General features: G+C 53.9%; 1 protein-coding gene across 4 annotated transcripts; it reads right to left on the reverse strand.

Annotated features, from left to right (window-relative positions):
• WASF2 (WASP family member 2) lies at positions 1-26,015 on the reverse strand. 4 transcript variants are annotated; one of them, XM_052699142.1, is made up of 9 exons: positions 25,886-26,015; positions 12,656-12,809; positions 8,729-8,863; positions 8,064-8,217; positions 6,861-6,978; positions 5,642-5,772; positions 4,093-4,248; positions 1,894-2,402; positions 1-1,416 (listed from the first exon to the last, which is right to left on the reverse strand). In XM_052699142.1, the coding sequence occupies exons 2-9, from the start codon at positions 12,783-12,785 to the stop codon at positions 1,259-1,261; spliced, it is 1,491 nt and encodes a 496-aa protein (XP_052555102.1). In that variant the 5' UTR covers positions 12,786-12,809; positions 25,886-26,015; the 3' UTR covers positions 1-1,258. The 4 variants fall into 4 exon arrangements, with proteins under 4 accessions (XP_052555102.1, XP_052555105.1, XP_052555104.1 ...); XM_052699145.1 differs by having other exon boundaries at positions 12,656-12,804; positions 25,886-26,004; XM_052699144.1 differs by lacking the exon at positions 25,886-26,015 and adding an exon at positions 13,121-13,232.
• Positions 26,016-27,050: the final 1,035 nt, after the last annotated feature.

Raw genomic sequence — 27,050 nt, forward strand, 5'->3', positions numbered from 1 at the left:
TTTGCTTATAGATTTCCAAGATATGCATATATTCTATGTAATATAAAACAGCAGTAACACCTAGGTCAGCTGGTTCAAGTTCTCCATTTTCTTCCCCTGCCTGTAGTGAGCAGCCTAGGAATCCGCAGGGTTAGCTGGGAGAGGAAATTAGTTAAGAAATTAACTAATCAACTACAGGAACAAAACGCGGGGAACAACACGGGTGAGGTGTGATGGAACCAACGGGCAACTCAGCTCACACACACGAGGTGGTTTGAGGCACAGGACCCCCCCAATCCTGAAGTGAAAGGGAGGAGGAAGCAAAAGTAACACCAGCAATTCCTGCAGCAATGCTCTCTGCAAAAGCGCGCTCGCTGCAGGAGAGAAGCAGCGATTCCAACTGGTCAAACGGGGCCTGGTGCTCAGAGCAGCCCTCCCTGCTGCTTCCCTGCTGTAGGCACTTCTGGGTTTTGCTTTGTTTCTTTCAGCACGAAGCGGAGCCGTCAGCTCTGCTCTCCCTGCAGCAGGAAGCCAAGCAGCCGTCCTGCTGCAGCCCTGCATCCCTTTGTGCAAGGCTCCCTTGTGGCAAAGCAGTCCTGGAGGTTGCTGAGGGAGGTAAAGGCAGCTTTAAAAAGGAACACAGCCCCCTCTCATTGCACCCCATGCACGCTGCAGCCCTACAGCCAGCAGTGCCCCCCTGCAGGGGTGAGTCTGGAAATACTGAGGAGGGTCAGAGGGGAAGGAATTGTGCCGAAAACTGATTATGTGACAGTGGGATGCAGCAGAAAACAGACATTTAAAGCCCGTTTTCTTGCAGCACTACCAGTATTCACTGGAAAGGAAGAGCCACTAGATCAACTGCCTGCTGTTGCAATGAGGAAACTAGCTGAAAACGTCCTTCATCTGAAAGGCCACAACAGGATCATCCATCTTTGCTTTAAAAATCCCTCAGGACGGAGGGGTTTTGTGTGCTCTGCCTGGTGGCATCGAGGATCTGGAGGTTTAGTTCTCTTAAATAAGCAACCGTTGCACTGCCTCCAGCCAAATCCCAACGCCTCCATCCTCACTGCCTGCGAGGAGACCTATTGGAAAGGCAGAGCACAAAGTCCTGCCAAAGCCCGGGGGGGAGGGAGAGGGGAGATATGCTGGTGGTTGTCTGAAAACCCTTGGCACATCTTTGGTTACGGGATGAAAAGGAAACGGCGGAAGGTTTGGCCACCTGCTTCTTTAAGAAGCCGTTAACCCAGGAGGGAAGGGAACCGAGGGGACGGGGCCGTGGTTAATCCGACCACTCGTCCTCATCGAACTCTGAAGAGTCATCCTCAGAGTCGCTGTACTCCACGGCGATGCGGCGCGACAGGATGGTCGCCACGTCGTTGCCCACAACGTCCCTCTTCTCCTGCTCCCGCTGCTCTTCCACCTTGCGGAGCTGGAAGCCTGTTGGGAAGAAGGCAACGGAGGGGATCGTTCAAAGGCTTTGGTCACGCTGAAATCCCCAAGGCGGCCGTCCCTTTGATGAAATCCTCTGAGCAAGACAGCCCCTACTCTGCCAGCAAGTATTGGACACGCTATGGAAGAACAGTGATGGAGAATGACAGCCAAGACAGGCTGGGTGGGCAGGTGGAATGGGAATTGAACGGTTCTGCGCTCCTCCGAAGGGTTACACCACTGTCATTCAGCCCACTTTGCAAACTCGGACTGCGGCAGATCCGGCACTGCCGTCTCCAAGGAGCAGGCAGAGGCACACAGCCACCGAGGCCATCATCAGGTTGGGCAGACAAGGAGACAGCAACAAACCTCCAACAGCGGGGCAGCCGCAGCCCCGCTCGTGAGGCAGCTCCCCCAGCTCTCGCCCGGCGCACCGTGGATATTCCACAGGCTGTGGAGCAAGCAGGAGCTGAGACGCAATCTTACCTTGACGAATCGCCGAAAGCAAATCGCTCCTGGCATCGCTAACAGCGGGCAGGGATGACTTGGGCTTGGAGGAGGAGGTGTCTGAGGGTGGAGGCGGCGCCGGGGGCCCATCGAGGCCACTGGAAGACAGAGGCGGGGGGCCAGGAGGCGGTGGGGGGGGCGGGGGGGGTGGCACGCTCCCACCCCCTGGCTGGGGCAGAGGAGGGGGCTGCACGCCGCTGTATTCGGCCGCTGGAGGGGGCGGCGGTGGAGGCGGGGCAGCAAAGTCGGGGTGAGGTGGGAAAGAGGGGGGAGAGGGCGGCGGCGGGGTGCCTGGGGATGGGGGCGGTGGAGGAGGGGTGCTGCCCATCATTGGTGGTGGTGGAGGCGGTGCTGGAGGGGGAGCAAAGCCCGGCCTGGACCCGGCGGGGGATCCGATCGGAGGAGCTGGCGGTGGGTGGCTCGGGCTGACCAGGCTGGATCTTTTGGTCCCTCCAGAACCAGAACCTCTTTGGTTGTCTACAGGATAGCTGTTGCAAAAGAAGCAGAGACAAATAAGGCCGTTAGCTTTGAGGTCAGACCGTACAGACTCCATGTTAATGAGAATCATGTGTGTCTGTTGCAGCCCAGACAAAAATCTGACTTCCAGCTTCAGCTGGTGTTTCCATGAGACCTCGCTCCTCGGGTTTTAGTTTTCTTGCAGGGTTTCTTCTGGCCACCACCACCAGAACAAAGGAGAGCTTCTGGGGGCTGGCAGCAACGCTATCATCTGTCCCATCTCCCAGGCTGACAAGAACACGAGCCATCTCACCTCCCTGCCAGAGGCCAGGCGTCACATCTGAGCTCAGAGAAGCCTCTTGGCTTAAGAGCTCCTGCAGCACTGCTAGCTGCTATCCCTCCATGCTGAGGTCAGACTTCTGACACGCCAAGCAGGGACATCTACTGTGATAAATGGCACAGGGGCTGGCGGGTCTGCCAGGAGAACATATGCTCTCAGCACCTGCTAGGAACAGATCTCTTCGCTGGATTCCGTGGCTCAGAGCTGGAGCGCAGCAACCACGTCTCACAGCTCCCCGTGGGGAACGAAGGGATGAGCACCCAGTGTGCTCTCAGGGAGAACACCGAGTTCCCATCCATGGGAGCTGTGCTGCAGCAGAGAGCAACGCTACCCAGAAGGGACTGCAGCATCCTACGTGCGTGTAAAGGAAGCCCCAAACTGACGACATCTTGCACTGCAAGGCAAAAGAGGTTTGGTCTGTTTGCCACAGAAATGTCACAGTTTTTGGCAGTGCACAAACGCTGATCCGTGACAGACCACTGGAGATCAAACCTCACTCCCAGGATTCTTTAAAAACAAACCACCAAAACAAAACCAGAGAGGAGATCTCTGTGGCTGGGCAGAGATCTAAGGAACTGCATAAGGCAGCTTAAGCTTCATCTGAAAGCTCATTTCTGCTCTGCCCTAGAGGAACATGCTGCAGAGTGGAGTGCTTGGTCTCTCTGACACATCAGAAGAGCCTTTTCTGCAGCACTGCTGCCTCTGGATAAGATGGAGACAAGCGAACGCAGTCCTGTCTATCAGACATACTGTTAGTGCCTTTAAGAGAAAACAAAAAGCTGCTCTCTCATTTCAATCCGTGTCTCAAGCCACTGCCGGACCATAGTTCTCATCTCTGGAGGTGACTGGAAGCCACCGTTTCATCTGACACAAAGCGGCCACACTGAACTTCTGCTGTGGAGGAGCCAGCTGCTGTGTTCCAGTCCTTCACATTTTATTACATCTACATCTTCAGCGCCCACATCGTGCATTTGTCAGAAATCACAGGGCAAGAGGCAATAGCAAAGTGAAAGAAAGTGGTCGTCGCACTTTGCAAGTGCAAAGCTCTCTCAGGAGTGTAAACCTACACACACGGGAAGAACTGCACTGGAAAAGAGGGACAGATCCAAGCCGTGCCACGGAGCCAGGCCATTAAATGTGACCCTGGTCTTTTAGAAAGCACAACAGCTCTGCTTGAGTCCTCCTCCAAATCCATTCTCCCCTCCTGCACACAGTGGCTGAGAAGCGCAGAGAGAGGCTCTGCTGCACCTCCCTCCAGACAGGAGGACGCTGCTTCCCATCCAGCGCCCGTCAGGAAGTTCTGCTGTGCCATCTCACGTCTCCTGTCATCCTTTTACACCACCTACTACTCCCTGGTGACAGAAGGGATCCCGTAGGCTTACCTAAATTCCACCGGGGGTGGAGGCAGGCTGTCATCTGGGAACGAAGGAGGTGGAGGCACAATAGAGTCAGTCTGCGGCGGCGGCGGGTAGCAGTTCACCTCCATGCTTTCATTGGAGCCAATGCTGCCGTTCTGATACACCATGTTAGAGGGGTACCTGAGAGAGGAAGGCAAGCGCTGTGTTTGAAGAGTTCAAAGCGACGTCTCAAACTCATTTTCCCCCTCGCTCACGAGAGCATCGCCTCTCAGAAGGGCTGCAGCATCACAGCTGTGCGGCGGTGGCACCAGTAATATTAACCAAGTAGATGGATCAACCTGCAAGGCTCAGAAATTAGGTTTCCTGGCAGGAAGGCTTTTCCCAGCACAGCTGGACCTGCCTCGAGGTGGGACCTTATCAACCACCACAACAGGGCACAGGAAGCAAAACCTGAAAGCAACAGTTAAAAACAAGAAGCCTCTATTTCTCAAAGCATCCTATATGAAGGATCACGTGCGGTTCACTCTGTGTAATCCTTTTGCTGGATACACTGCTGCTCGGTCACTGCTACCATGTATCAGAATACAATTATGTATTTTAGCCAGCAACAAGAAAACCAAAAATATTTTTGAAGTATTTGATGATAGAAAAAAATAAAAGGGTGCATTTTGAGCAAGCTGGCCTCGAAAGGCTCTGAGTTACACTGGGTGTCATCAGGGACAAAAAGAAGAGCTACTGAAAAGACATGGCATGCCATTAAAAGCAAGCATCCCAACTGAAGCACTGCTCAGTGCAGCTGTTCAGGTGTCAGTGGGCTCATCTCACCGTGGGGCGAGGTGCTGCAACTGCTCCTCAGAAGCATTCAGACGCATGCAGGCACTGATGCCAGAAAACAGAGGAGCAGGGAAAGGTGCTGTTGTGCTGCTCGATTCCTCTGCTAGAAACCAAACCTGTCCTCCTATTAAACTAGGAGCAAGTTTTATTTTTAGCTGGAGAGTGTGATTTAAAGAGAGATTTTTCTTGTATGAAAGGAAGCTGCGAGGAGCAAGCAAGAGAGAGGTGCATTGTGGGGAATTCAGTCTGCTTCCAGCCTAGCTGGTGTCAAAAGTTAAATGAATTCCCAAGCCAAAAGCACTAAAGAGAGATCTGTAGCTTGGAACACTTGGATGGGAGCTGCCCCCGCTCCAACTTCAGGGCGTGAAGAGCGGCTTGTGAGATCTAACAGAGCCATCACTGCACAGCAGGCGCCACCCTGCTCCTCAGCACCAGCCCCAGAGCTCGGGGGACGGGAAGGGCACCGCCAGGGCCGCGCAGCCACAGCCTCTGCTCCGTGCCCACGTGCTGCTGAGGCTGTTCCTGCCCCCTTGTTCGAGCCGTGTGGCTCCCTGATTTATTTAGCAAATTCTAAATCCGCAGATGGATTTACTTTGGAGAATCTGATTAGTGGCAGTATCGATCCGCACTGTGCGGCAGATCTGGAGAAGCTGCAGAGCAGGGTGAACTGCATTACAATCACCACCACCTGCCCGCTACCCCTTGCTGGGGAGCAGAGCAGAGCCCAGGACTTGCTTACCCAGCAGGACCGTGTTTGTCCTTTATCTCAACGAATTCTTGCCCCATTTTCAGTTTCTCCCACTCTTCTTTTCGGGTTTTGATTTTCCGTGGGTTCACGTTTCCTCGGTTCGGATTCTCCTTTTTCTCTTTCTACAGGAGGAAAGGAAAGGGAGGAGGAATCAAACAAAAGCCTTATTTTGCTTTAAACTCCCTGGGAACAGGAAGGGATGGGACAGACCTGCAGCAGTTTCAAGAAAGCACATTCTCTGAGAGGGCCGAGATTTGTCACTCATTTTCCCGACTGCTGAAAGCTCCAACGTCCTCCCAGACAAAGAAGATGGAGCACAGAGAGCAGCAGAAGACACCACCCAGCTTCCTCAGCATGACGTCAGGGCCACAGCCTGGCACCACCACCTCGGGGGCAGTGAGAGCTCCGTTTCCCCTCATCAATTCTGCTCTTGGCCTGCGTGTCAAGGCTGCCAAAGCCCACCACCGCCTCGCTGGTGTTAACGCTTGGGGTGTGCAGCCTCGTTTTCTGTGTTCTGACTCGTCCAAGCTCCTTCCTTTGTCACTCTGACACGGAAAGAGCTGCATCTGTTTTGATATTTGGGACTTTGGCTGCTGGAAAGCTAAATGAAGCATGCTCAAACTGAGGCTTTTACGGCGTCGCTTTCAGCATCGGTTCAAATCCCCCACTAACCAAATCAGGAGCTTCACCTGGTGCTTTCAGCCTACAAGGCTTTGCTAAGCCTCCTGATGGCCGCTCATTGAACATTATGGCCTCTTCTGGCACTCCTGAAGGTTTTCTCCTTTGTTTTTTGACTCTTCCACAACAGAATTTATTGCAGCACTGGCAAAGCGTGGCGCTGGGGCAGAGGGGCTGGCGCTGCTTCAACACCCAGCAGACCCCCGTGCAGCACCACAACACAGAGAAGACTGACACAGCCCTGCTCTGCTGACTGCATCAGCGCTGTCTGAAGACAAATTAAACCCTTCTAACAACACAGAGAAGATGGCATTTGGAAAAACAGATTAAGGGTATCCTTGTTGTCTTCTTTTTAATTAACAGCGATGAAAGTAAAGCAGATCAAAACTTCTCTGAATTGATCCCCAAAGAGCTTAAGAGAGTAAACCTCATTTTTGGATGGCAACTTTGGAGCCCGCAGTTCATTAACGCTTCCCACCTCCTCTCCCACCCTGACGTGCTGCTGAAATGGCAGCCATCTCCCATTTCTCACCCTGTGCTTCCGCTTCTCTTTCATAATATCCTTGGTGTCCTGAAGCATTTTCTCTTTCCAAAGGTCAAAGAAATAGGAAGGATCCGTGTAGAATTTAAGTGCCTCCTTGCCATCGTCCCTAGAACGGGGAGGAGAAAACGCACACATCAAGAGGCCAAGTCATGCAATTGTTTGCAGCCCAAAGAAAATAAAAGCCACCAGCCCAGACAGCAGATTAAAAGTCTGCAATCAGAAGGTCAAACGCTCTGCTCTCGCCTCTGTCCTCCATTTAAGAACAGGCAGCAGACCCACAGCAGCCGCCGCTCGTCCCAGCACTCCCACCTGCCATCCCTTCCACCCTCACACAAACTCTGCGTTTCAGCACCTGAAGAACTCGGCTGCTCTGAGCAACCACCAGGAGAGCAGCAGGTCTCTCACTCCAACTCCCACTTGTTTGTGTTGTATTTTTGGTGTGAAAAAATCTCCTCCAGCCCGGGAACCCTAAATCAGAGCGGCAGCGTCCTTGAAACTCGTGTGTGTGCACACACTCACTCTCCTACTTTGCAGTGCAGCCGCGTCTGGCAGAAGACAGCTGCCTCCAGCTATCTGTAATTACTTTTTACCTGTTCAAAAGATATTTATGGATGTGGGCTCAGTCTCTGTATTCCGACCCCCTTACTTCTGCCACGGACAAGATGAAATGGCACGGCAGGACCGCTCGGGAGAAGGGCTCACAAAGCCCACCTAGGTCACATCAGAGGACTCAGGCCAGGCATGGGAGGCCATGGGAAGCATCTCCAGACCTACAGGAGCCTGCTGCACCCACCTGGGTGAGAGCCACACACAGATGGATGCTCTGCAGTTTGCACTGCGGCTTTCTGGAAAGAAGCCACGGGGCTACAGTGAAGCACAAGAAAAATGCATCATCTGCACAACACCTAGCATGTTTATGCAGTGCAAGCCAAGCCTTGCCCCAAGGCAGTCACAAAAGTGACAGCAGGTAACCAAACGTATAATTCTCTAGCTATGCTCATTTGTACAGCCTCAAAAGCAAAGTTTCATGTAATCCAAAGGACGGAGATTTCCCGGCGGATCTCCAAATCTATTTCCAATTAAAGATGGCTACTTCAATACAGCAGGGGATGGGAAATGACCTCAGATGTTTGGGAGGAAGAAGCTTCCTCTGTCAGGGAACAAACGCCTACGGAGGTGCCGTGGTGTTACCTGTAAGGGGAAAGAATGTTGAGAGGTGGAGGAGTATTGCAGGTCCCATAGGTTTCAAGGACAGGCACCGGCAGAGAATCTCTGTCGAAGAGCTTCTGGTCCTGAGTAGTGGAGCTTTTGAAGGCCTTCCTGGTGTTAATGCCCTGCAGGGAGACTGTAAGAAAGAGAAAAGAGCAAGTGAAGAGCAGCTTGACCCAGGCCAACGGCACTGAGGATCAAGCAGCAACCATCTGACTTCAGCTGGAGTTGTTGGTGTGCTTAGCGCTCCTTCAGCTCAGGTTCTTTTCCCACAGATCTCTTGGGAAGCCCAGCAAGTCCCAGGCCGTGCTGTGACAAGATCTGCTGCTGTACAGACGTGGCTTGAGAGCTGCTGTGTGGTTTCAAACCCCTGCAACCAAGACTTGGGAAATCTATGGTACCCAAGTGCTGAAGGACGAGCTGCCACACACAGATCTGCTAACAAGCAAATCTCTCCTCGGCCAGACGGACGCCCGCGTGGCAGCACCGGGTCTTTTTGGGAGGAGTGGAACAGCCCCCCTCAGTCCAAGGGAAGGCATTCGAACACCAGTCACAGCACCAGGCTCACCGTGGGGCCACGAATCAGCCACGCTCAGAGAGAACCTTTACTAAGCTCTGTCTGCAGGGACTGTGCTGCACTGCATTACCTTCCTCCTCTTTGGGATCCAGCTGAGTGACTTTGACTTGCAAGCGGTCAACTCTCTCGACAAGAACGCTCACCCGGGAGGCAAAAGTGTTGGCTTGAGTAAACAGCTCTCCAAATATGTCTTCTGCAAATTTACCTGCAACGTTAAAGCGACCACGTTACCCTCACGAGCCGCACCAAACCACGTGCAAACATGATCTCCCACTTTGTTTTCCTGCAGACAGAAAGGAGGATGAATCGCGCTTCTTTTCGGGTCTGCCAGGGTTGGGTGCAACATCCAGGAGGACAAAGCTCCCTTCCACCAAAACCTGGCATTTCTGGGGGATCTTCAGGCCACGAAGAAACAACTGAGACATACTTTCAAGTCAGTGTTAAAGTAATGAAAAAGAGGGCTGACAAAAGTGGTCTGAATCCGGATGGGTCTGGAGGTCCTTTAAGATTCACTGCTGTTCTGTTTATTAGACAAGACAACACAGACTTTTATTGCTCTGGAGAAGCTCAAAGGCTCCTGGTCTCCAGCAGGCCTGCCTCCAGGGTAACTGGCACATATTTACAAGCTCAAAGAGCTCTGGAAGCAGAGAGCAGACCCAGTCCTTGATCCTACAGCCTGAGCTATAACCACAGACAAAAGCACTGACCCTTTTGTTCCTTCAGGTGGCAGTGTCTGAAAAATTGATGCATTCACGTTTATTCTAAATCAAAACCAAAAGGGAACTTCTCCAACAGGAATGTTCTCTCTGTAACAGCTTGGGTTGCCCAGTGGGCTGTGATGACAAACATCATCCATCGTCTGGATGGTGAGAGCGCCTTGGGGCTTGGATCAGAAGCTTGCTGCACCACTTACAAGCCTAACAAAAAGAAGTCCCCTGTCCTTAAGAGTTTAAAATCTACATATTCAAGGAGAGGTGACCACGGGTGGACAGAGATGGGCGAACTGAAAGAAGAAGAAGCTAAAAGGAGCATCGTCCTTAAAGCTCCGCTCTCCAGCATTACCTCAAAGTGGGCAGACCCCAAATAACCAGGCAGAGGACAGCACTGACGGGAACAGACTGGGCACTGACAGCAGCCAGGCCCACCGAGTTTCCACTGATGGGAAACATTTCCAGCCACGGCTGCTGAGCACGAGGCTGCTCCCAACCAGCCGTCTGGTTCTGTGAGCGCAGCGTCGTATGGTCAGCAGTTTGTTCTGGAATCTGTTACTCCCAGAGATCCTCTCCGACATTCAGGAAAGGATAAGCAGTGAGAAGCCAGACGTTACCAGCAATGTTGGAAAACGTGGCTGGCTGCAAGGAGTCACGCAGGAAAGATCCCCTCCCATGAAGCACGGCAATGGCAGCCACCAGTGCCTGCGCAAACCTCCCAGCAGGGCTGAGCTGACACCCATAGGTTGCTCCTTCCTCCCCCCGTTATCAGTGACTCGCTCGCAATGCCACGCAGTTCTCCTTACGCCGCCAAGCACGGAGAACAAGGCAGGTTAAAAATCAACCTCCTCCACCCCTCCTGGTGGCAGTGCCAGCTTCAAGTGCCTGCAGAAGGCAAATGCTGGATGTGAACTTCAGCTGACCTCCTCCCTCAGCTCTCCTGGACAGCACTGACTCCACGTATGCTCTGCTAACAAGCCCAGCTCTCCCCAGTCTCCTGGGGAGGACTGCAGCCCTGGAGACCCAAGGGTGGATAGCTCTGACTGCAGCCAGGTGCCACAAGGCATGCTGTGCTCACCACCAGCACCAGCCCTCCTGTTTGACCAAAGGAAGTGAACACTTATCTCCGGGATAATTTGTTGCCCCTCCCAGCAATAGCTCATAAAGTTGTAATTCGGTTCTGCGTTAAGGAGAACTGGGAATCATTTCCAAATTTCACAAGGAACTCCAACCAGTAGAAGGGAAGATACCAAGTCTTTGGTTGCAGTGCTGAGTGGCACATCAAGCATAAAATAACACAAAGAGCATCGCACGTGGTGTCCTTAACTCTGCCAGGAGCAGGGATGCTCTGTGCTCCCTCACCTGTGTGAGTGCAGCAGTCCTGAGTCAACACTCAGCATCTTGTGTGCGCCTTGGTGCTCCACGTGCAGTTTCAGATGGGGTAAGGCAGAGATCAATTTTTGGTTCAGTTACTTTGACTGTCGCCAACTCACCATCAGAATTACCTTTGTCATGCACTGGCAGGAAGACAGTGTGATTCAATAGGCCTCTCCACCTTTAGCTCGTGGATTCTATAGCACAGCCAGCTTACGCAGAGAGCTACCAGCTGTGATAGTAACGAAGGGTAAACTCACCGGAATATGAAAGTTTGACAAGATTTATGTTTGCATCTTTGTAAAGAGACTGTGGTGCACTAGGCATGGCTGATTATTCACTTGACAGAGCTGTCACAGCCTACTGAACCTGCTTCGCATTCCTGCAACGCTCAGCGTGCGAAGTAGGAGTGGATTTCTTCCTCCAAAGTAAGAGAGGTAAAGGAGGGAGGCAGCAGTTTGCTCACCTGGGTGTGAGTGCTCTGCAGCAGCGAGTCTAAATAGCTTCATTTACAACACTGCTGACCCCAGGGATGCGGATAAGGGATGGTGCTCATCATCCCCCCTGCATGCCCTGCTCCCCCTCATGCAGGGAGGCACGCAGGGTCAGCTGGAGCCATCTCTCCTCCAGGTACCCGGCTGCAGCACGCAGGCGTCCCAGGGCACCTTCCAGGAAAGGAGCCCAGCTGCAGGTTGGCTCCCTGCGCTTTGCTGCCTCCGCTGAGGCAGACACAGAGAAGCTTTGAATATCTGAGCTGTGCAAAGACAGCCTAAATCTGCAGGATCTCACCGGGGCTCTGTCACACCAACCCGCCGCATGCCTTTGGACTGGGATTAGCTTTCTGTGCAGCTGAGATCTGCACAGCTTTACTGCCTCCTTCCTCCTCATTTCACATGCACGAGATGGATTCTCCTCGCATTCCACAACCCTCTTGGCTACCAGACCCACCAAATTACCAACAAGGTGAGCAGATGCACAGGTCCTGCCAGTGCAGTGACATTTCCACAGCCCAAAACAGAACGTGGCACCGACTGGCAGCCATCACAGGCCCCCATTTCAGTGGCAGCCACGGTTTTCACTGCTGGAAAGAGGCTGCAGCTGAGGTTCCTGCCACATTAGGCAAGGAGCTTACTTTGCAGAGCAAGCAGAAGCGCTCGCAGACACCACCGCTAAGCTCAACAATATATTAGCTTGATTCTCAAAGACTTGCTTCAAGGGTAAAGGTGGCTAATCAGAAGCCAGAGCATTTCAAGGGAGTACGGAGCCATCCCACAGAGACCACAATTAACTCTTCTCTCCTCCCATGGCACGCAGGCCCACGTTTTCCCCCGGCCTTTCCAAGGCTATGGGGCAGCCCACCGGAGAGCTGAGCTTGGCGCTGCCGTCTGAGCGAGCAGCCCTGAGCCCCCAGTGCTCCAAAGGCAATGCCTGGGGACTTTGGGTCTTGCAAGGTAGCAAACAGCAGGGGCAAACAGGCTGCTTCTGCACGGGCACTTTAATTATCTTTCATTAAAAAGAAGACTACTTACACGCCACAGCTTCGGCGCAGTCAAGCTCCATTTAGTAGCGCACGCAATTAGAGGCACATTCTCTGACACAAGATCCTGGCTGCTCTGAGAGCCTCCCATTTTACAAGCCTGAGTTGTGCTCCATCCTTCCATCTGCAGCTTCGCCGCAGCCTCGCACACACGCACGCACACACATGCGCACACCCCCTCCCCGGTTTCTCCTAGATGGGGAAGGCAGTGGGACCAGGGATATGAAATTAGCATCGGATTTCGTTAGGAAAACATTTTAGCATTACCCGGGGAAGGCAGATGGGGGAGAAATAGGAACACAAGAGTAGAAAGGGAGCTAAATAAAGAGCACTAGCGACTCCTGAGGGCAACGCGCAGGCTCGCCATGGTACTCACTCAGGCTGCCCAGCTGTCGAATGACATTTGCCAGGGTGATGTTGGTCATGCATTCCAGCTCGCTTCGAACGCTAGGCAACGTCTGACGGCACAGGTGCCTTGGCTCAATGTTCCTCGTTACTAACGGCATGGTGGACCTGCTTCAGGCACTGTTCTGAAAGATGAAAAACAACCCAAAAAAGAAACAGGAAAGGATTACTCAACCGCAAATTCCAGGCACACCAGAGCCATGGTGTTCGTTTTTCCTGCTCTCAAATGGCTTTATTTATAAGCCTCCTTTCCCCCCCCCTCCCCCCTTTTCCCCGACCTTATAATACTGGCTCTTCAGAAATAAAGATCCCGCTGTTCTGTGACTCGCAGTGACAGCAAAGTCCCACCGGCTCAGGTATGGAGGCAGCGATGGAAAACTACACAGCTTCGCCCCCACGCGAGGTGCTGCCCGCGTCGCCGCTGCTCCCTTCCTACCCATCCGCAGCCTCCTGCCTTCCCCGCTCACACACAGCATCTCGGCGAGCCTCAAAACCCTTCTTCAGGAATTTGTTAAACCCGAGAGCGATGGCTTTGCTTCGACCAGAGGACGAGGGCAGGAGATGGGGGGGAACAACGTGCGGCTCCTCCCGGCGCGGCTCTGCTGAACAACAGGAAGCGCTCGCAGCTGACCAGGAAACTTTCTGCTGACTGTTCTCCATCCTGCAGGCTGCACCCAGCGGCCCTCAGGAAATCCCCCAGGGCTGAGGTTTACACGGGCCATTGTTTTTTGTGCTGGGGCCGTTTAATGGTAAGGGAGCCCAAAGCGGGACAAAGGGCTTTCAGGCGCAGGTCAGCCCTTCCAAGGGACAAAACTCTCCTCTGCCAACAGGCTGAAGTGTCCAAGCAGCAAACATCCCCCCTTCAATGCCCGCCCCGGAGATGCAGGGGTGCCTTGCTAAGCAGAGCTGGGAGCAAGCGGTGCCACAGGCCTGAAATCTTCAAACCTCAGAGAAAGCAAATACAGCTCAACTTTGTGATTAATTTAGAAGGGGAAAGAATCACTTTTCTAGGTCAGCTGAGGAGCAGCCCAAGAGAAGCAGCCAGCTCCCATGTGATAGGCATGCTGATCTGCCCGGGCTGGGTGTAAAAATAAAACAGGAAGCTAACAGCTTGGGGAACATGGCTTCCTGTCACCAACAGCAAAAACCCAAGAACCATAAAAAATCAGCTGTTTGCTCTTGACTTTGAGCCACCCTTTGATAGTCTCTGTGGCAGCTGGCAGCTTATCTTTGAGGTCCAGGAGTCCTTCCTGGATGCTTTTCTATCAGGGTGTTAAGAGGAAGAAGTGGGCATTATCCCTCCTAATTACCTCACAAGCCAGATTTTGAATTGCTAAATGTGACCCATTAAGGCAGAGGAGTTGGAGTGCTGCAGCGCAGGGCTATCTCCTGGACAAGCAGATGGAGGATGCCATTTTGAGCCAGGGACGGCGTGCGCACAGCCCTGCACCAGGGACAGGGCCCCAAAAGCATAAACCTGGGAGCAGAAGGGAGCAGGCTTTGCCTCCAGGTAAATAAAAGCTGTGCTTCTCCAAGGACTGAGGTCTGTGCTGCTCTTTGCCGTGTCCAAGCGCTGCAGCAGCCGCTGTAACTGCTGGGATATTTAAAGAACAGGGTGAACCAAGGAAGGACTCTGACCTTCGCTTCCAAACACCCCGTGTTTTATTGATTACAGCCCAAGCCCTGCAATCTTTTGCCAGCTTTAGCGCTTTAAGCCAGACAAACTTTCCCAGCTCCCCCCAGACTGCAGTCTGCAGCTCTCATAAACAAGGCAGCATTTGCAGGCTGCCTGCATCGAGCTTCTCCCTCGTGCTCCCCAGGGCTCGGTGGGATCTGCAGAGCTGGGACAGACACCGAGCCTGGGCTGCAAGGGAGAGAGATGCGAGCGTGCATATGGAATAAAGGGAAATAAAACAAACCAGCACCAACAAAAACCACCCACAAAAGATGATAGCTGTGCTGGCTCAGAGAGAAGCGCTCCTCTCTGCATGTATGTAAAGAAGAGGGCAGAAATGCAGAGTAACACCCCCAAACACCCCTGCAGAAAGACCAGCCTCAAGGACGCCCATAGCTACACCTCGTCTATTCTTTCCCTACCCCCAAAGCGTTTGGTTTCAGAGCCTGTTCTGCAACTAAAGGCAAAGAGTAGCGGTGCAAATCGCCTCTTTACAACTGCACTGCACAACTACAGCACGAATCTGCACCAGTGCAAGACAGCCAGCAGCGATAAGGGCTAAGAAAAACACTCCCTTTATAGCCTGGCTCATCCTGGCAGCCACCCCCACCCTCCCAGCACAGCCTGCCACACTCCACTGCAGAATCAAGAGTTTCGCCCTTGTGATGGCTCCGACAGCACAGCAGTGCTGCTTCTTCCCAAGGCAACGGGGCCGGCCCTGCTGCCCCCAACCCCAGCCAGGAGCTGGCAAGCAGCAGTGAGACGTGAAGGCATTAACCCTGCAGAGCACTGGAGATGAGGAGGCAGGAAGGACGGGATGGCAGCAGGCAGGCAGCCCTGTGCTCCCGCAGCAGCGCTGGGACGAGGCACTGAAAGCAACGCTCCACCTCCCCTCAGCTTTGAGATTTCAGGTGTTTTCACAGCATGGAGAGAGGAAAGCTGGGAGCTGCAGAGCCCAGCAATAAGAGCAGTGCCCCCGCAAGAAGGAGCTTCCCTGGAGGACCTCCTTTTTCCCCATCCCCTTTGGTGGGAAGGGATGGAGATAACAGCTAATGGGCTCCTGTAAAACCTTCATGCCTCATGAGTAGGTGGGACAAAGATTAATAGTCTGGATTGGAAAATAAGTGGTGTGTTTTGAAAGCAGCAGCCGGGAGGGGCAGGAAATAAAGCGTGGAGAAGGGAGAACGTCTGAGAGCAGAGGGAGAAGGAGGAAGCAAAATGCTGGAGACAGCACGAGGTGAGCAGCTGGGAGCAGGGGAGGGACGCAGAAACGAAACAAGGAAGGGACAGACAGAAAAAAAGCTTTCCAGGAGGTTCTTGCTTTTATTCTTTAAGAGAGTCATTAAGAAACTGATTGACAGCACGCTACCAGCAAGGGCCATCCAGAGCTGCTTTCCTTTCCATAGTCAGGGCATGACAGCACAGCAGTTTTCCACCCCAGCTAGCCAGAGTGGTCATCAGGCATTAGTCGCTGTCACGTAACCACAGCAGACCATATATTATAACTAAATCCTGCCATTCAGAAGCAAGTTAAATGAATTGTGAGGCCAAAAATAAAATTAAAAACAAAAAAAAGCCAACCCTTATCTTTTGGGCAAAGAGAAGCATTTCCACTTGCTCGTTAATCTGAAGATCTGACTTGCTGTAATGCCAGTTTGGGGTGCGTGTGCTGCAGGGGGCACAGAGCACCTCCCCAACCTTGCTGCAAGCAGGGAGGACACAGAGTACAGTAAAAGCAAAGTGCCTCTATGAAACTTGACTGTCTGCAACAGATTTGTAACAAATACGGAGGAAAAAAAGCAAGGCATCAAACTGAAAGCAGCTCGAGCTGTGAGTGAGGAAGCGGGGCGTTCTTTGCTGGTTGGAGAGTGGAAGGGAATCGCTGCTCCTGTGCCAACCCCACCAACGTCGTGGCATGCAGAGATGCTCAGAGCGCCCGTCCTGCTACCTGCCGTGCTGCACACCTTCTCAGGAACAAGGAGGAAGGGTTTGCCTCAATGAACCAATGCTTTTCTCTCCCTCTCTTGCAGCAGAACATCCCCACCTGCTCCAGGCAAGCATTTCTTCTCCAGTCTCTGAGCCACGGCCTGAATCACAGAAGGCTCCAAGCTTTGTTATGACAGCAGTGACTAAAAGCCGAGGCACCCAGAGCCCAGCTTTCCCCATGGCCTCCCCCCGTGTCCAGCAGGGCGCTGCCAGCATTCCTCATCCTTTCCCCTCTCTCCCAAAGCGCTTACACACACATTGCTGAGCGCCGCTCACAGCCCTAAGCCAGCCCGGAAAGTTTGCTGAGCACGACAAAAGCTGTGCAAGGCAAGAACCCCATCCTACATTCCTAGCAATCCTCCAGCCACAACCGGCACCTCGCCATCCTTCCCTCAGCACCTGTGCTGCACTGCATGCACCAAGCCTCAGCCTCTTCGCTCCGCTGCAGGAAAGCGGGCTTTGCGCACGCTGCTGCCCATCTGAGCCCCTGCACCCAGCACAGCACGCAGGAACGCCTCGCTCACCACATTTTAACACCTCACACCCCACATTTCAAGTGCATTCTGACTGTGGCAGTCATTCCTGCAAACACTTTTGGGTGCTGGGGAACAAGGGTGGCCAAGCACGGGCCGGGAAAGGGAAAACAAGACCACAGCGCGCAGCTTTTGCTTCTCCTAATGCAGCACTTTGAGGGAAGCACAAGGTACATTTAAGACAAGCACGCTGCTGTAGGGTTTCTCATTGACTGCTCTCCCCAGGAGCTCTGCTGCAGCGGATCACACAGGAATCCTGGTTCTGGATTAGAATCAAGCACAATTGGTTTGCTTCACACACGAGCCGCCGCTCTATAGAGCCCTCACACAAAGCCACGTCTTATTGACTATTTTTAATAAAGAGGGCTGGCACAGTCAAATTGGAGCATTGTTACAAGCAATGAAGGAGACAGACTTTGATTACAAGTATTGGGGAGCAGTGCAGGGATGTTTTAGGATTGAGCATTAGCTTTCCAACGCGAGTTCTGTCAACTGAAAACAGCAACTCGGAGCAAATAGTCCTTAACAAGCAGTTTGGAGACGAGCAGAAAGCAGCACTGCACAGCAAGAGAGGAGCTGCTTTCTGCATCTAGCACAGGCAGCACAGCAGTGAAGGCAGGCAGGGCTGCAAGGTGAGACGTGTGTGCAGTGCACACAAAGAGCTGTAAATAACAGCCCAGCTCGACACGGAGACCTGGCAAGGTTCTTCTCGCCGGTATCTGACCGGCCAGCATAGCATTAGTGGGAGTCACCTGGGTAATTCCCTGCTCAATGTGACACACCACCTCTCAGATCAGGGACCATCTGCAAATAAATCTGGACCCCGGCAGTGAGATCATCTGTCACAGTGTCTGGTGCGGCACAAAGCACCTAGGGAGGAACAGAACCCATTTTTAGGGAAGGGGAGGAAGATGGAGCTCGATGCTTTGGGTGCGTGGGGGTGAGCAGCCACCGTGCACACAGCAGGGCTGACAGCACCACAGCCAGGACACGAGCAGGCAGCGAGGGCAAGCGTAGCAAGAGCCTTGGAGAGAGCCTTCCGGAGTGCCATGGGGGGACGAGCTGCAGCAGCAGGCTTGGGAATGAGGGAGGAAGGAGATAATCAGATCTGAAATTCCCATCAGTATGAAATGAGACTTAACTCAGGAGCTTGCCAACGCAGACTGACTGTTCTTTCTAATGTCTGTGACAACTCTGCCTCAAATTTCAAGCTTCTCTCAGCAGTAACTACTCCCCCATGCAGCTGTAATGGCCAGAAAGAGACTGGCTTTTATGTAACCCCAAAAGGCGAGCAGAAAGGGAAGCAGCAGCCACACACACATGGAGAACTGGGGTGGGGGGAAATCAGCAGCAGGCTCTGCTGAGTGCTCAGGGCGATATCCAAGCTCACAATGCAGCCACACAGAAGTGGGATGCAGCAATCAGAAACGCTACGCTTCCACACTCAGAGAGAGACCCAGCAATCAGTGCTGCATCCGAGTAATAGGGAGCAAAATTATAGAGCAAACTGCCATGCGATGCCACAAACTCCATCCTGCCAGCTGTAACAAGGATTCATTCCCAAAAACGCGTCACGGGCTCATCTGTCATTAAGGGCCCAGCCTGCCAGCAGCTGAGCAGCAGTCAGCAGTGAAGGGCAGCTGCAGGGCTGCTTCCTCTCACAGTGCTCTATTCTCCCCGTGAGCCGCAGGGGAGACGCACAGTAAATCCCCAGCACCTCCTACCACTGCAGCGTGCTGCTTCCTCAGCCCCAGCACACACAGCTTTCCCAAAGCAGGTCCTAAAGCACAGAACCCCCAAAGCACCCTCCATGCGTTACCACCCCACCTCAACAACCCCAGGGTGCAATGCAGCAGCCTTACCGAAGAGCCATGCAGGCAAACAGCCCCGGGCAGGAGCAGCACTGCACTCTGCCAGGGCTACATTGTGACATTGGGAAGCATCAGCTCTGCTCTCAGAGTAACAGCATTGTACAGCATGCCATGGGGCAGCAAACAGCCATGCTGCTTTGTTGGAAAGGGGCTCGCTGGGTGCTGCTGCTCCTGGGGAACACGCAGCCACCCCCACCCCCCTGCCAGGCCTCTGCCTGGCTGCAAGCAGAGCCAGCTGGCTGACCTCGACATTTTTCACTCCTGAAACCAAGCTGTTGCCCTCGTGGATGCTTCCATTCATTTAGCTGACCAAGGTTTTAAACAAAGAGGGTCACCCAGCGCTCCTATGGGGCACGGGCAGAACGAACGCATCGAAATGGAACTCCAGGAGAGATGTGCCAAGAGAAAGGCAGCTCGTGCAATTAAAGAGAGCCGTCAGAGGTTTCCTTCTCAGAATACGGAACTATTGATTCAACAGGAATTAAAGCTCAGAAGCAGAGAGGTTTCAAGGTCTTTGCTGTGAGGAGACACGTCAGGAGGGACACCGGGCTCCTCCAGCGCGCGCTGCTCCGGCCTCGCTGCCTCCTAGGAACCAGGAGCAGCAAAAGGAGCAGAGCACTCCCCGTTAAACCTAGGAGTGATTTGGGCAAGGACACGAAGCCAGCGGCACCACGGCCTCCATCAACAGGTGGCTTCGGTGTGCTCACCCCTCTGCGGCTCTCACTCAGCCCAGGAGCACAACTGCAAACTCCGCATGCATTTCAGCCTTCCTCCTCAGCTGATGAGCCCCATCTCAGCCCCCACTCCTTTAACACACGCTCAACTCTTTGGATTAATGGAGGAGGGTAGGAACAACCCTGTTCCAAGTGTTTTCCATACAGCTCAACTGCTCTTTCAGTTTCCACTCACGCCTGGATAATTATATCACAGCTCCGAGTGCCCCCACCCTTCTGCTGCACTTGGGGAATACTGCAAAGATAAGTCTTTTCTTAATTATTAAATGTAAATAGCTCATTAAATATAATCCAATTACTTTAATTGTAAGAAAAAGGAAGTAATTACAATATGTACATGCATTCTTGCCTGAACATTTTTGAATATCTTAAACGAATCTTTGCAGCATTAATATTTTAAGTTAACCTTTGACACGAGCAAAAATAAAGAGAGAGGCCCAGATGTTCTGCAGGAGCCTTGTGTGTGTGCTGGGATTCCTGTCACAAGAAACCGAACTGAAACAACAGGACAGCCTGGAGCATCTGAACTGAAACGGTTTGCAAAGGGCACCTTAATGAAGTCACAATAACACGCGAGGTGTTTCGGCTGCAGGAGGCAGAAGCGCTGTGTGATGCTGCATTCGGAGCCCTCATGGGGTTTTTTTGGGTGTGGAGAAAGGAGATGAGAGGTGGAGAAAGGAGACGGATGGGGGGCAACGCGTGCATCCATGATGGGGAGATCCTGGGGTTCTGCTTCCCCATTCCAACAGCTGCTCCAGCAGCGCAGGGATGGATCTGCACACTGGGCACACTGGATGCGGCGATGGCCACCTGTGTAACCCCACAGGACAGCCTGAGAAACTGCTTCCATGCCGTGTTCTGAGCCCAGCAGTGACTTCACCTCAGGTAACCTGCGCCATCCTGGGCTCTGCCTCACCCCCAAACCACTGCAGAGAGTTTGAAGCCTTCATCCAGCGAATCTTCGCGGCAGAGATGAGGCTGCTTTAGGGATGCTAAAGATGCGAGTCTTTCTATCAAAGCTGTGTGATAAGCTGCTTTATGGAAGCCTCCCACCCAAGGCAGAGCCTACAAGTAACCCTGATACAACACTCCTCCTCACCAGCAACCCAAGGGCCATGCAGTGCATGCTGCCTGCCTCCAGCTCCACCTGGAAGGGGAAGTGGCCGCTACAGAAGGTAAAGGTTGGACACAAGCAGCATTCAGAGCCACACGCCTTCCTCCAGCACACCATTGGCTCAGCAGCTGTTGCCATTCAAAGAAGCAGGATCTGGGTGTGTGCACCGTTCTTTCTTTTTATGCCTGGTTTTGTTGGGCTTTTTTTGCAGCTGCAAGGCCGAACCCATGAGCTACACATGAACAAAAACAGGGTGCCTGAAAGGGAACTCCTCCTGCTCCAGCAAGCACTCAGAGCGCTGTGCTGCGCTAAGGGGTGGTCGGGGAACTTTCACCCATCCATTCAGCCAGGGCTGCCGTTCCCCCTCCCTCTCAATTAAATCCTATTTTTTGCACTCCATGCATGAAGCACGGCCACGCCAATACATCAGATATTGTGGCTGATAGCCTTCTCTGAATGCCACTTCAAGCCCTCCAGCACGGAGCCGCCTGAAAGCAAAGCATCATTCATTCTTTGAGCAGCAGAAAAAGACTTTCGCGGCGCGGAGTTGAAGCGAGGCTCTCAGAAAGAAGGAAAGGGCGTCCAGTGAAAGAGGAAACGAGAAATTAAAACCACATTCAATCTTATTAGCGGTAATACAAGAGGTCAACAGAGTGCTCTGCAAAACCGTGCAGCGTGAGAGCAGATTTCGGCAGAGCTCGCTCCCATGCAGTGACACCAACCAGCCTGGCTGCTGCACGGGGAAGCAAAGGCTGTGAGCAGCTCTTGCATGGAGCCAGATGGAAGGGCGAGGGCTGGAGGCATTACCTCATGTATGCTAACAGCACTGGGCTGGGAGGAACCTTCCCCCTCCTCCTCCTCCATCTGAAACGTTTTCTCTCTCTCGGGATTTCCAGCATCTTATAAGCGAAGCCTCTTTGAAGCACCGCAAAGTGGCGTTGCTCATCACCGAGGTAATGATAGTAAATAAGCTCCAGTATTTTGTTGAGCCTTTTCCTTCTGCTTTACAAACAAAAGGTCAGAGTCATTAGCCCAGTTTGATGAGGAGGAACGGGAGCTGGCAACGTCGCTCCGGAACATCACAGGAAATATCAGCGAGCAAACAGGACACAGAACCGACACTGAGAGCCACTCCGGCATCGGGGGACACGGAGCAGAGCACGGCCAAACCACAAGGTGAGCGCAGAGCAGCCGTCCTCCCCACTGAGCTCCTCCATCTGAAGAGGAACGCCGCCATTCAGATCCACGTGTGGCAAGAAGAGGGTCTGTGCTTCCTATGGAACCGGCCAAACTTCAAACATCACCGTGCACACGAAATGAGCGCCTCCCATCAGGAAGGTCCTCTGACTGCATACAACGCAGGGGAAGAGCTCAGCTCTTACTGAGGACTTCCCAGCAGAAACCAAAGTCATCAGCCCACGCTTCAGCTTTGGTGGAGTACGAAGGAATCATCGTTAGCACAGCGACCTGCGTGCTGTCCCTCCCACCCTGCTGCACACCTTGCCATGCAGAACCGAAACCTCCCAGCCAGCAGCCATCTCAGAGCCGCAGCGATGGAGCAGCAGCCGCCTGCCATGTAGAAACTAAGCCTTAAGAACAGCTGCCAAGCTGTGCCACCTCGCAGGCAGCTCCCATTCTACTCTCCAGGGCCACAGAATCACAGGGTTGGAAGGGATCTCAAGGATCACGAAGCTCCAACCCCCTGCCACATGCAGGGCCACCAACCTCCACATTTAATACCTGCCCAGGGCCCCATCCAACCTGGCCTTGACCACCTCCAGGGATGGACGGGGCATCACAGCCTCTCTGGGCAGCTGTTCCAGCCCCTCACCGCTCTCACAGCACAGAACTTCACCACAGCATCCCACAAAGCCCCATCTTCTCCCACATGCAGGTCCAGGGCTCAGCACGCAGCGAATGCTCTGCACCGCCTCATCGGAACACTGAGCTTGAGGTCTGGGAAGGGACTGCTGGGAGGAGAAAATCCTGCTGCCCTTCGGCCAGAAAAGCAAACCATGCCTGAACCAGGACCAGGCCTCATTCCAGCCCCGTGCAGAAGCTCCTGCTCACATTGTGCCCTTTGCAGTGAAGCCTCCCCTCCTCACAGAGGAAACGCACGGCGCCCTGATTGCACAGGGTTGCAGAAATACAGAGGAAGTGAATGCCACCAGGGTGGTTCTGCTCTGAGCACTCATTTGCTTATTACCCAGAAGCCACCTCCACAGCGTTTATAAATACCCCCGAATATTTAAATAAACGTTAATCTGCTGTAACCAAGGGCCTGATCTCACAAATATTTACCCTTGCGCAGCTGGTACAGACACACAGCTCCTTCCTGGGGCTCCCAGAGGAATGCAGCACCCCATCCAGAGGGGCTGCATACAGCTGCACCCCCAGGGCTGAGCACCACCAAACCCACTGCCAAAACAGAAACCCTACACTGGGAATGAGTCTGGAAAGCATGCAGAGAGCAGCGATCCAGAAGGATCAAAGCATCTCACACTGGATCCTGGATCCTTCCTTATTGCAGTCCATCCCAAAACATCTTCATCTTCACCTTTGTTCACCCACCATCATTTAAAACAAACAAACAAACAAACAGAATTTACCAACGTAACCATGAGCACATGAGGCAATCGGTGCAGTTTTAACCCCTCCGCCCACACTCTGTGATTATCTAAGCTTTGTGAATGAAATCAGCTTTTCCTAGCCCAGCCCAGAAGAATGAGATACATCCCAAGTATGCTGAGAAACTGGGCTGGCAGTTATCACAGGGGTTCTATTATTCATCGTGAATCACCACTGCCTGCAAACACCTTCTGAACCAAAATGCACCGCTCTGCTCAGCGCCGCGTTATTCACGAAGGAAACAGCCTGCTGTGCTGCTGCAAGAGAACACAGGGCTACAGCAAGAAGCACGGCTGAGCCCACGGGCCAAGGGGAGGAAAAGCATTCTGCTGCTCCTTTGGTTTCACAGGGCTGGGAGCAAAGGTTGAGAACAGTGAGATGAAGCAGGGCCTTGCTAGCATCGCCCTGCAGCAGCCTGGGAAAGCCTGAGCAGCAGCACAGAGCTTGGAAAGGGGGGAATTGGGGCATTTGCGTTTTGAACTTGCTGCAAAGCAAGAAAACAAACAAAACGCATTTAGGTTTTCAAGCGGTGCAAACGTGCAGGAGGAAAAGCTGGCATTCAGTTTGCAATCAGAAGGCTTTCCCTTACAGTTCACATTGCGTACAGCAAGGGAAACCTGCTCTCATCTGCACACAGCCAGGCTCTAGAATCATAGGATGGCCTGGGTTGCAGAGGAGCACAGTGCTCACCCAGCTCCAACCCCTGCTGTGTGCAGGTCGCCAACCAGCAGCCCAGGCTGCCCAGAGCCACATCCAGCCTGGCCTTGAATGCCTGCAGGGATGGGGATCCACAGCCTCCTTGGGCAACCTGTGCCAGTGCCTCACCACACTCTGAGTGAAAAACCTCCTCCTCATATCCAACCTGAACCTCCCATCACCAATGCAAGGTGATGGGTCGGAGGGCAGAAATGCTGCGTTTGATCCCTGCAGTTACCAACCTGCCCAGGAAGATCCACCAAACACCAGGGTTAGGTGGCCCCTAAAGCATGGGCAACACTCTCTCATCCAAACTCTGGAAGCACAGTCCTCACAATGGCAAAGGAAAGAAAACAAAAGCGTTCTGCTCGCTGCACCCCAGCTCTGGGATCAAGCTTGTCCTTGGCTGCGACTGCAAGCAGATTGTCAAAGCCACTCTTATCAACGCACTGCCTGTGCTTTCAGTGGGCAGATGTTAGCTTTGGTTTGCTTTTAACTAAGTTTTGGATGAAACTCTATCAGCTTTGATGACAAAATCCCACTCGAGGTCAACGCGAGGCAAACCAGGGCGAGAAACTTCTGCACCGCTTCACAGCGACCCGTCCTGCAGGCGTCTCACACTGATGGAAAACACAACCAGTCCCCCTCCTCGTGTGACCTTCAGTACTTCCCCCAAAGTAATGCTGTGCATCAGCTTTGCCACAAGGGAACTCACACACAAACACACTGCTGGCTCCTTATGTCCTTCGCTCCCAACTTTTCCGTTCTCACAAGTCCCAAGGGAGGACACACAAGTGTGAGGGCCTGGTAAACCACGGCTCTGAGCGAAGCAGGTGGATTTAATACAACTTTATTACCACTGATCTTATTGCATGTCCACTAACACCTGCAGCACTGATGGCTTGATGTCACCGGACAAATGAAGCTCCTGAAGGCCAACCTGGTGTTCTGCTGCTCTCTTAACCCACTGTATGGCCCCGCCAGCAGTCTGATCAATGGGAAAGCATGCAATCCAGCTGCTGCTGCTGCTAAAGAAAGCAGAACAGCAGTGCCAAACGTGAAACTTACAGAAGGGACAAGCAGAAGAAGCTCTCTGAGGTCAAATAAGAGCTACGAGGGAAGAGCTGCCATCCCTTACCTTTCACCAAAGGCTGTCTGCTATTTGTATCCCAAAGGAGCAGCCCCAACACGAGCCTAACTACCAGCGAGGCACAACCCTGAGGACATTCACCAGCAACTTATTCCACCTCTGAAAGGAGCGCGGGCTGAGGTCAATGCCAGGTCAGTCAGTGCCTCTGACCAAACTTCACCAGATCACACTGGAGCTTTCAAAGCTCGTTTAGAGATAGAGGCTGAGAGGAGGGGGCATTTCCAACAGAGCTGTGGGACACCATGAGGGGGGGGGGGGAAGAGTCACGTGTGCTTTTGGGGCTCCCACACCTCCAGTAAGGCGTTAAGGGAGGGAAGGAGGCACGCGGGGTGACAGCACGGCACCGTGCAGCAGCAGCAGCCCCCAGCTGGGCACCGGGCGTTGCTCTGACACGGGGAAAAGCCCGGCGCGCTGCTCACAGCGCCCTTCCCCCGTGCTGCCGTGAAGCCGTGCAGCACAGCCCTGCGCTGCCCAGCACCACCGGCCCGGCCCCCCCTGACCCCCAGCCCTCGGTCCCAGCCCCAGCATGGACTCACAGCGAGGCCTCCAGGCAGCCCCACGCGCAGCCCCGGCCCCCCCCGCCCCAGCGCAGCCCCCCTCCCCTCCCCGCCGCTCCCGGTTCCGAGCCGTTCAGCCCCCGGGGGCGGCGAGGCCCCGGAGCTCACTATGTGGCAGGAAACGCTGACCGCCTCAACGCAAGAGCTCACTATTTAGCAAGGGCCCAGCGGCCCACCCCAACGCCTCCGCCGCTCTCCTGCGGGACGGGGCGGCCAGAGAGGGCCGGGGAGCCGCCACTCAGCCCTCTCGCACTCACCCCACTCCGGTGCTGCTCTCTCAGGCCCCCCGGGCTCGTTACCACCAGGGCGGGCCAGCCCGGCCGTCCGCCATTCCACAGCTCCCCCTCCCTGCCCTGACCGGGCCTGGCCCCGCCTCCTCCCGGCCGCCGGCCCGCGGCGCCATTGGATTACCGCCCAGCGATACGGCCACACCATTGGCTGAGGGCGGCTGTCTATCAAAGGCGCCCTGCGCCACTTACGTACGAAACTGGAGCAGGAGGGGAACCCCACCCAAGGAGCCGCGCAAAAAGAGTAAACAGGGCGGAACGTACCACGGGGAGGACGGGACGGGGGGGTCCGAGCGGCTTTAGAACGCGTCCCCGCGACGGGAGGGAAAGTCGCGACAGCACGAACAGTTAGAGCACTTTCAAAAAATGACTCTGTGTTCTGTGTGGCGAGATCACGGCAAAACTCTGTGCGACTTTGGAGGAAAAGCGTCTCTTTTCCACCCTCCCCTCCTCCCCCCACCACTGAGAGCCGCACTTGGGTGTTGCCTTTCGCCTCTATGGTCTGACGGCCTGGGAGGAAAGTTCCACCTGGGGGAGTGGGGGTGTCACACCAGGGCGGGGGTCGGGGGAGGAACAAGGGGGGGTATGGGGAGGACAGGGCTGGGCTGGTGGGTCTTGGAGCTAGGGACCAACCCAGAGGGTCCCATGCACCATGCGGGCCCTGGGACCAGGCTGGGGGAGTATGGGAGCTGGGGGTACCAGGCTTGGTGATACCCAGTATGGGGGTACCAGGCCCAGAGGGTATGCGGTATGGGGGTACCTGGTATGGGGGTGCTGTGCTTGAAAATACGTGGCATTGAGGATACCAGACTTAGGAGTACTCAGCACAGGGGGTATCAGGCCCAGGGCCATCCAGCTTTAGGGGCATTGGGTCCTGGGGGTACCCAGCACTTGACACAGTGAGCCCTGGGGGTACCCTGTGTGGAAGGGCCAGGCTTGGGAGTATCCAGCATACAGGGCCCAGGGATACCCAGCACTAGGAGTGCAGGACCTGGGGTGCCTGGCACTGGGCCCTGGGGAACCTTAATTTGGGATTACTGGGTCTACTCAGCATGGAGATACCAGGCCCAGAATGGCTCAGCATGGGGATACTGGGCAGTAGGGCGCTTGGTACTGGGGGTACCGGGCACAGGGG

Source organism: Tympanuchus pallidicinctus, unplaced genomic scaffold (assembly GCF_026119805.1).
Source record: "Tympanuchus pallidicinctus isolate F22 unplaced genomic scaffold, pur_lepc_1.0 scaffold35, whole genome shotgun sequence".
Lineage (NCBI taxonomy): Eukaryota > Metazoa > Chordata > Aves > Galliformes > Phasianidae > Tympanuchus > Tympanuchus pallidicinctus.

Excerpts from the sequence above, each read along its gene's own strand:
- WASF2 (XM_052699142.1), bottom strand. The coding sequence starts at position 12,785 with ATGCCGTTAGTAACGAGGAACATTGAGCCAAGGCACCTGTGCCGTCAG. Across the intron at positions 8,218-8,728 it reads GGATCCCAAAGAGGAGGAAG|TCTCCCTGCAGGGCATTAAC; the intron begins GTAATGCAGTGC and ends TCTTTCTTACAG. Across the intron at positions 1,417-1,893 it reads GCTTTCGGCGATTCGTCAAG|GCTTCCAGCTCCGCAAGGTG; the intron begins GTAAGATTGCGT and ends TCTTCCCAACAG.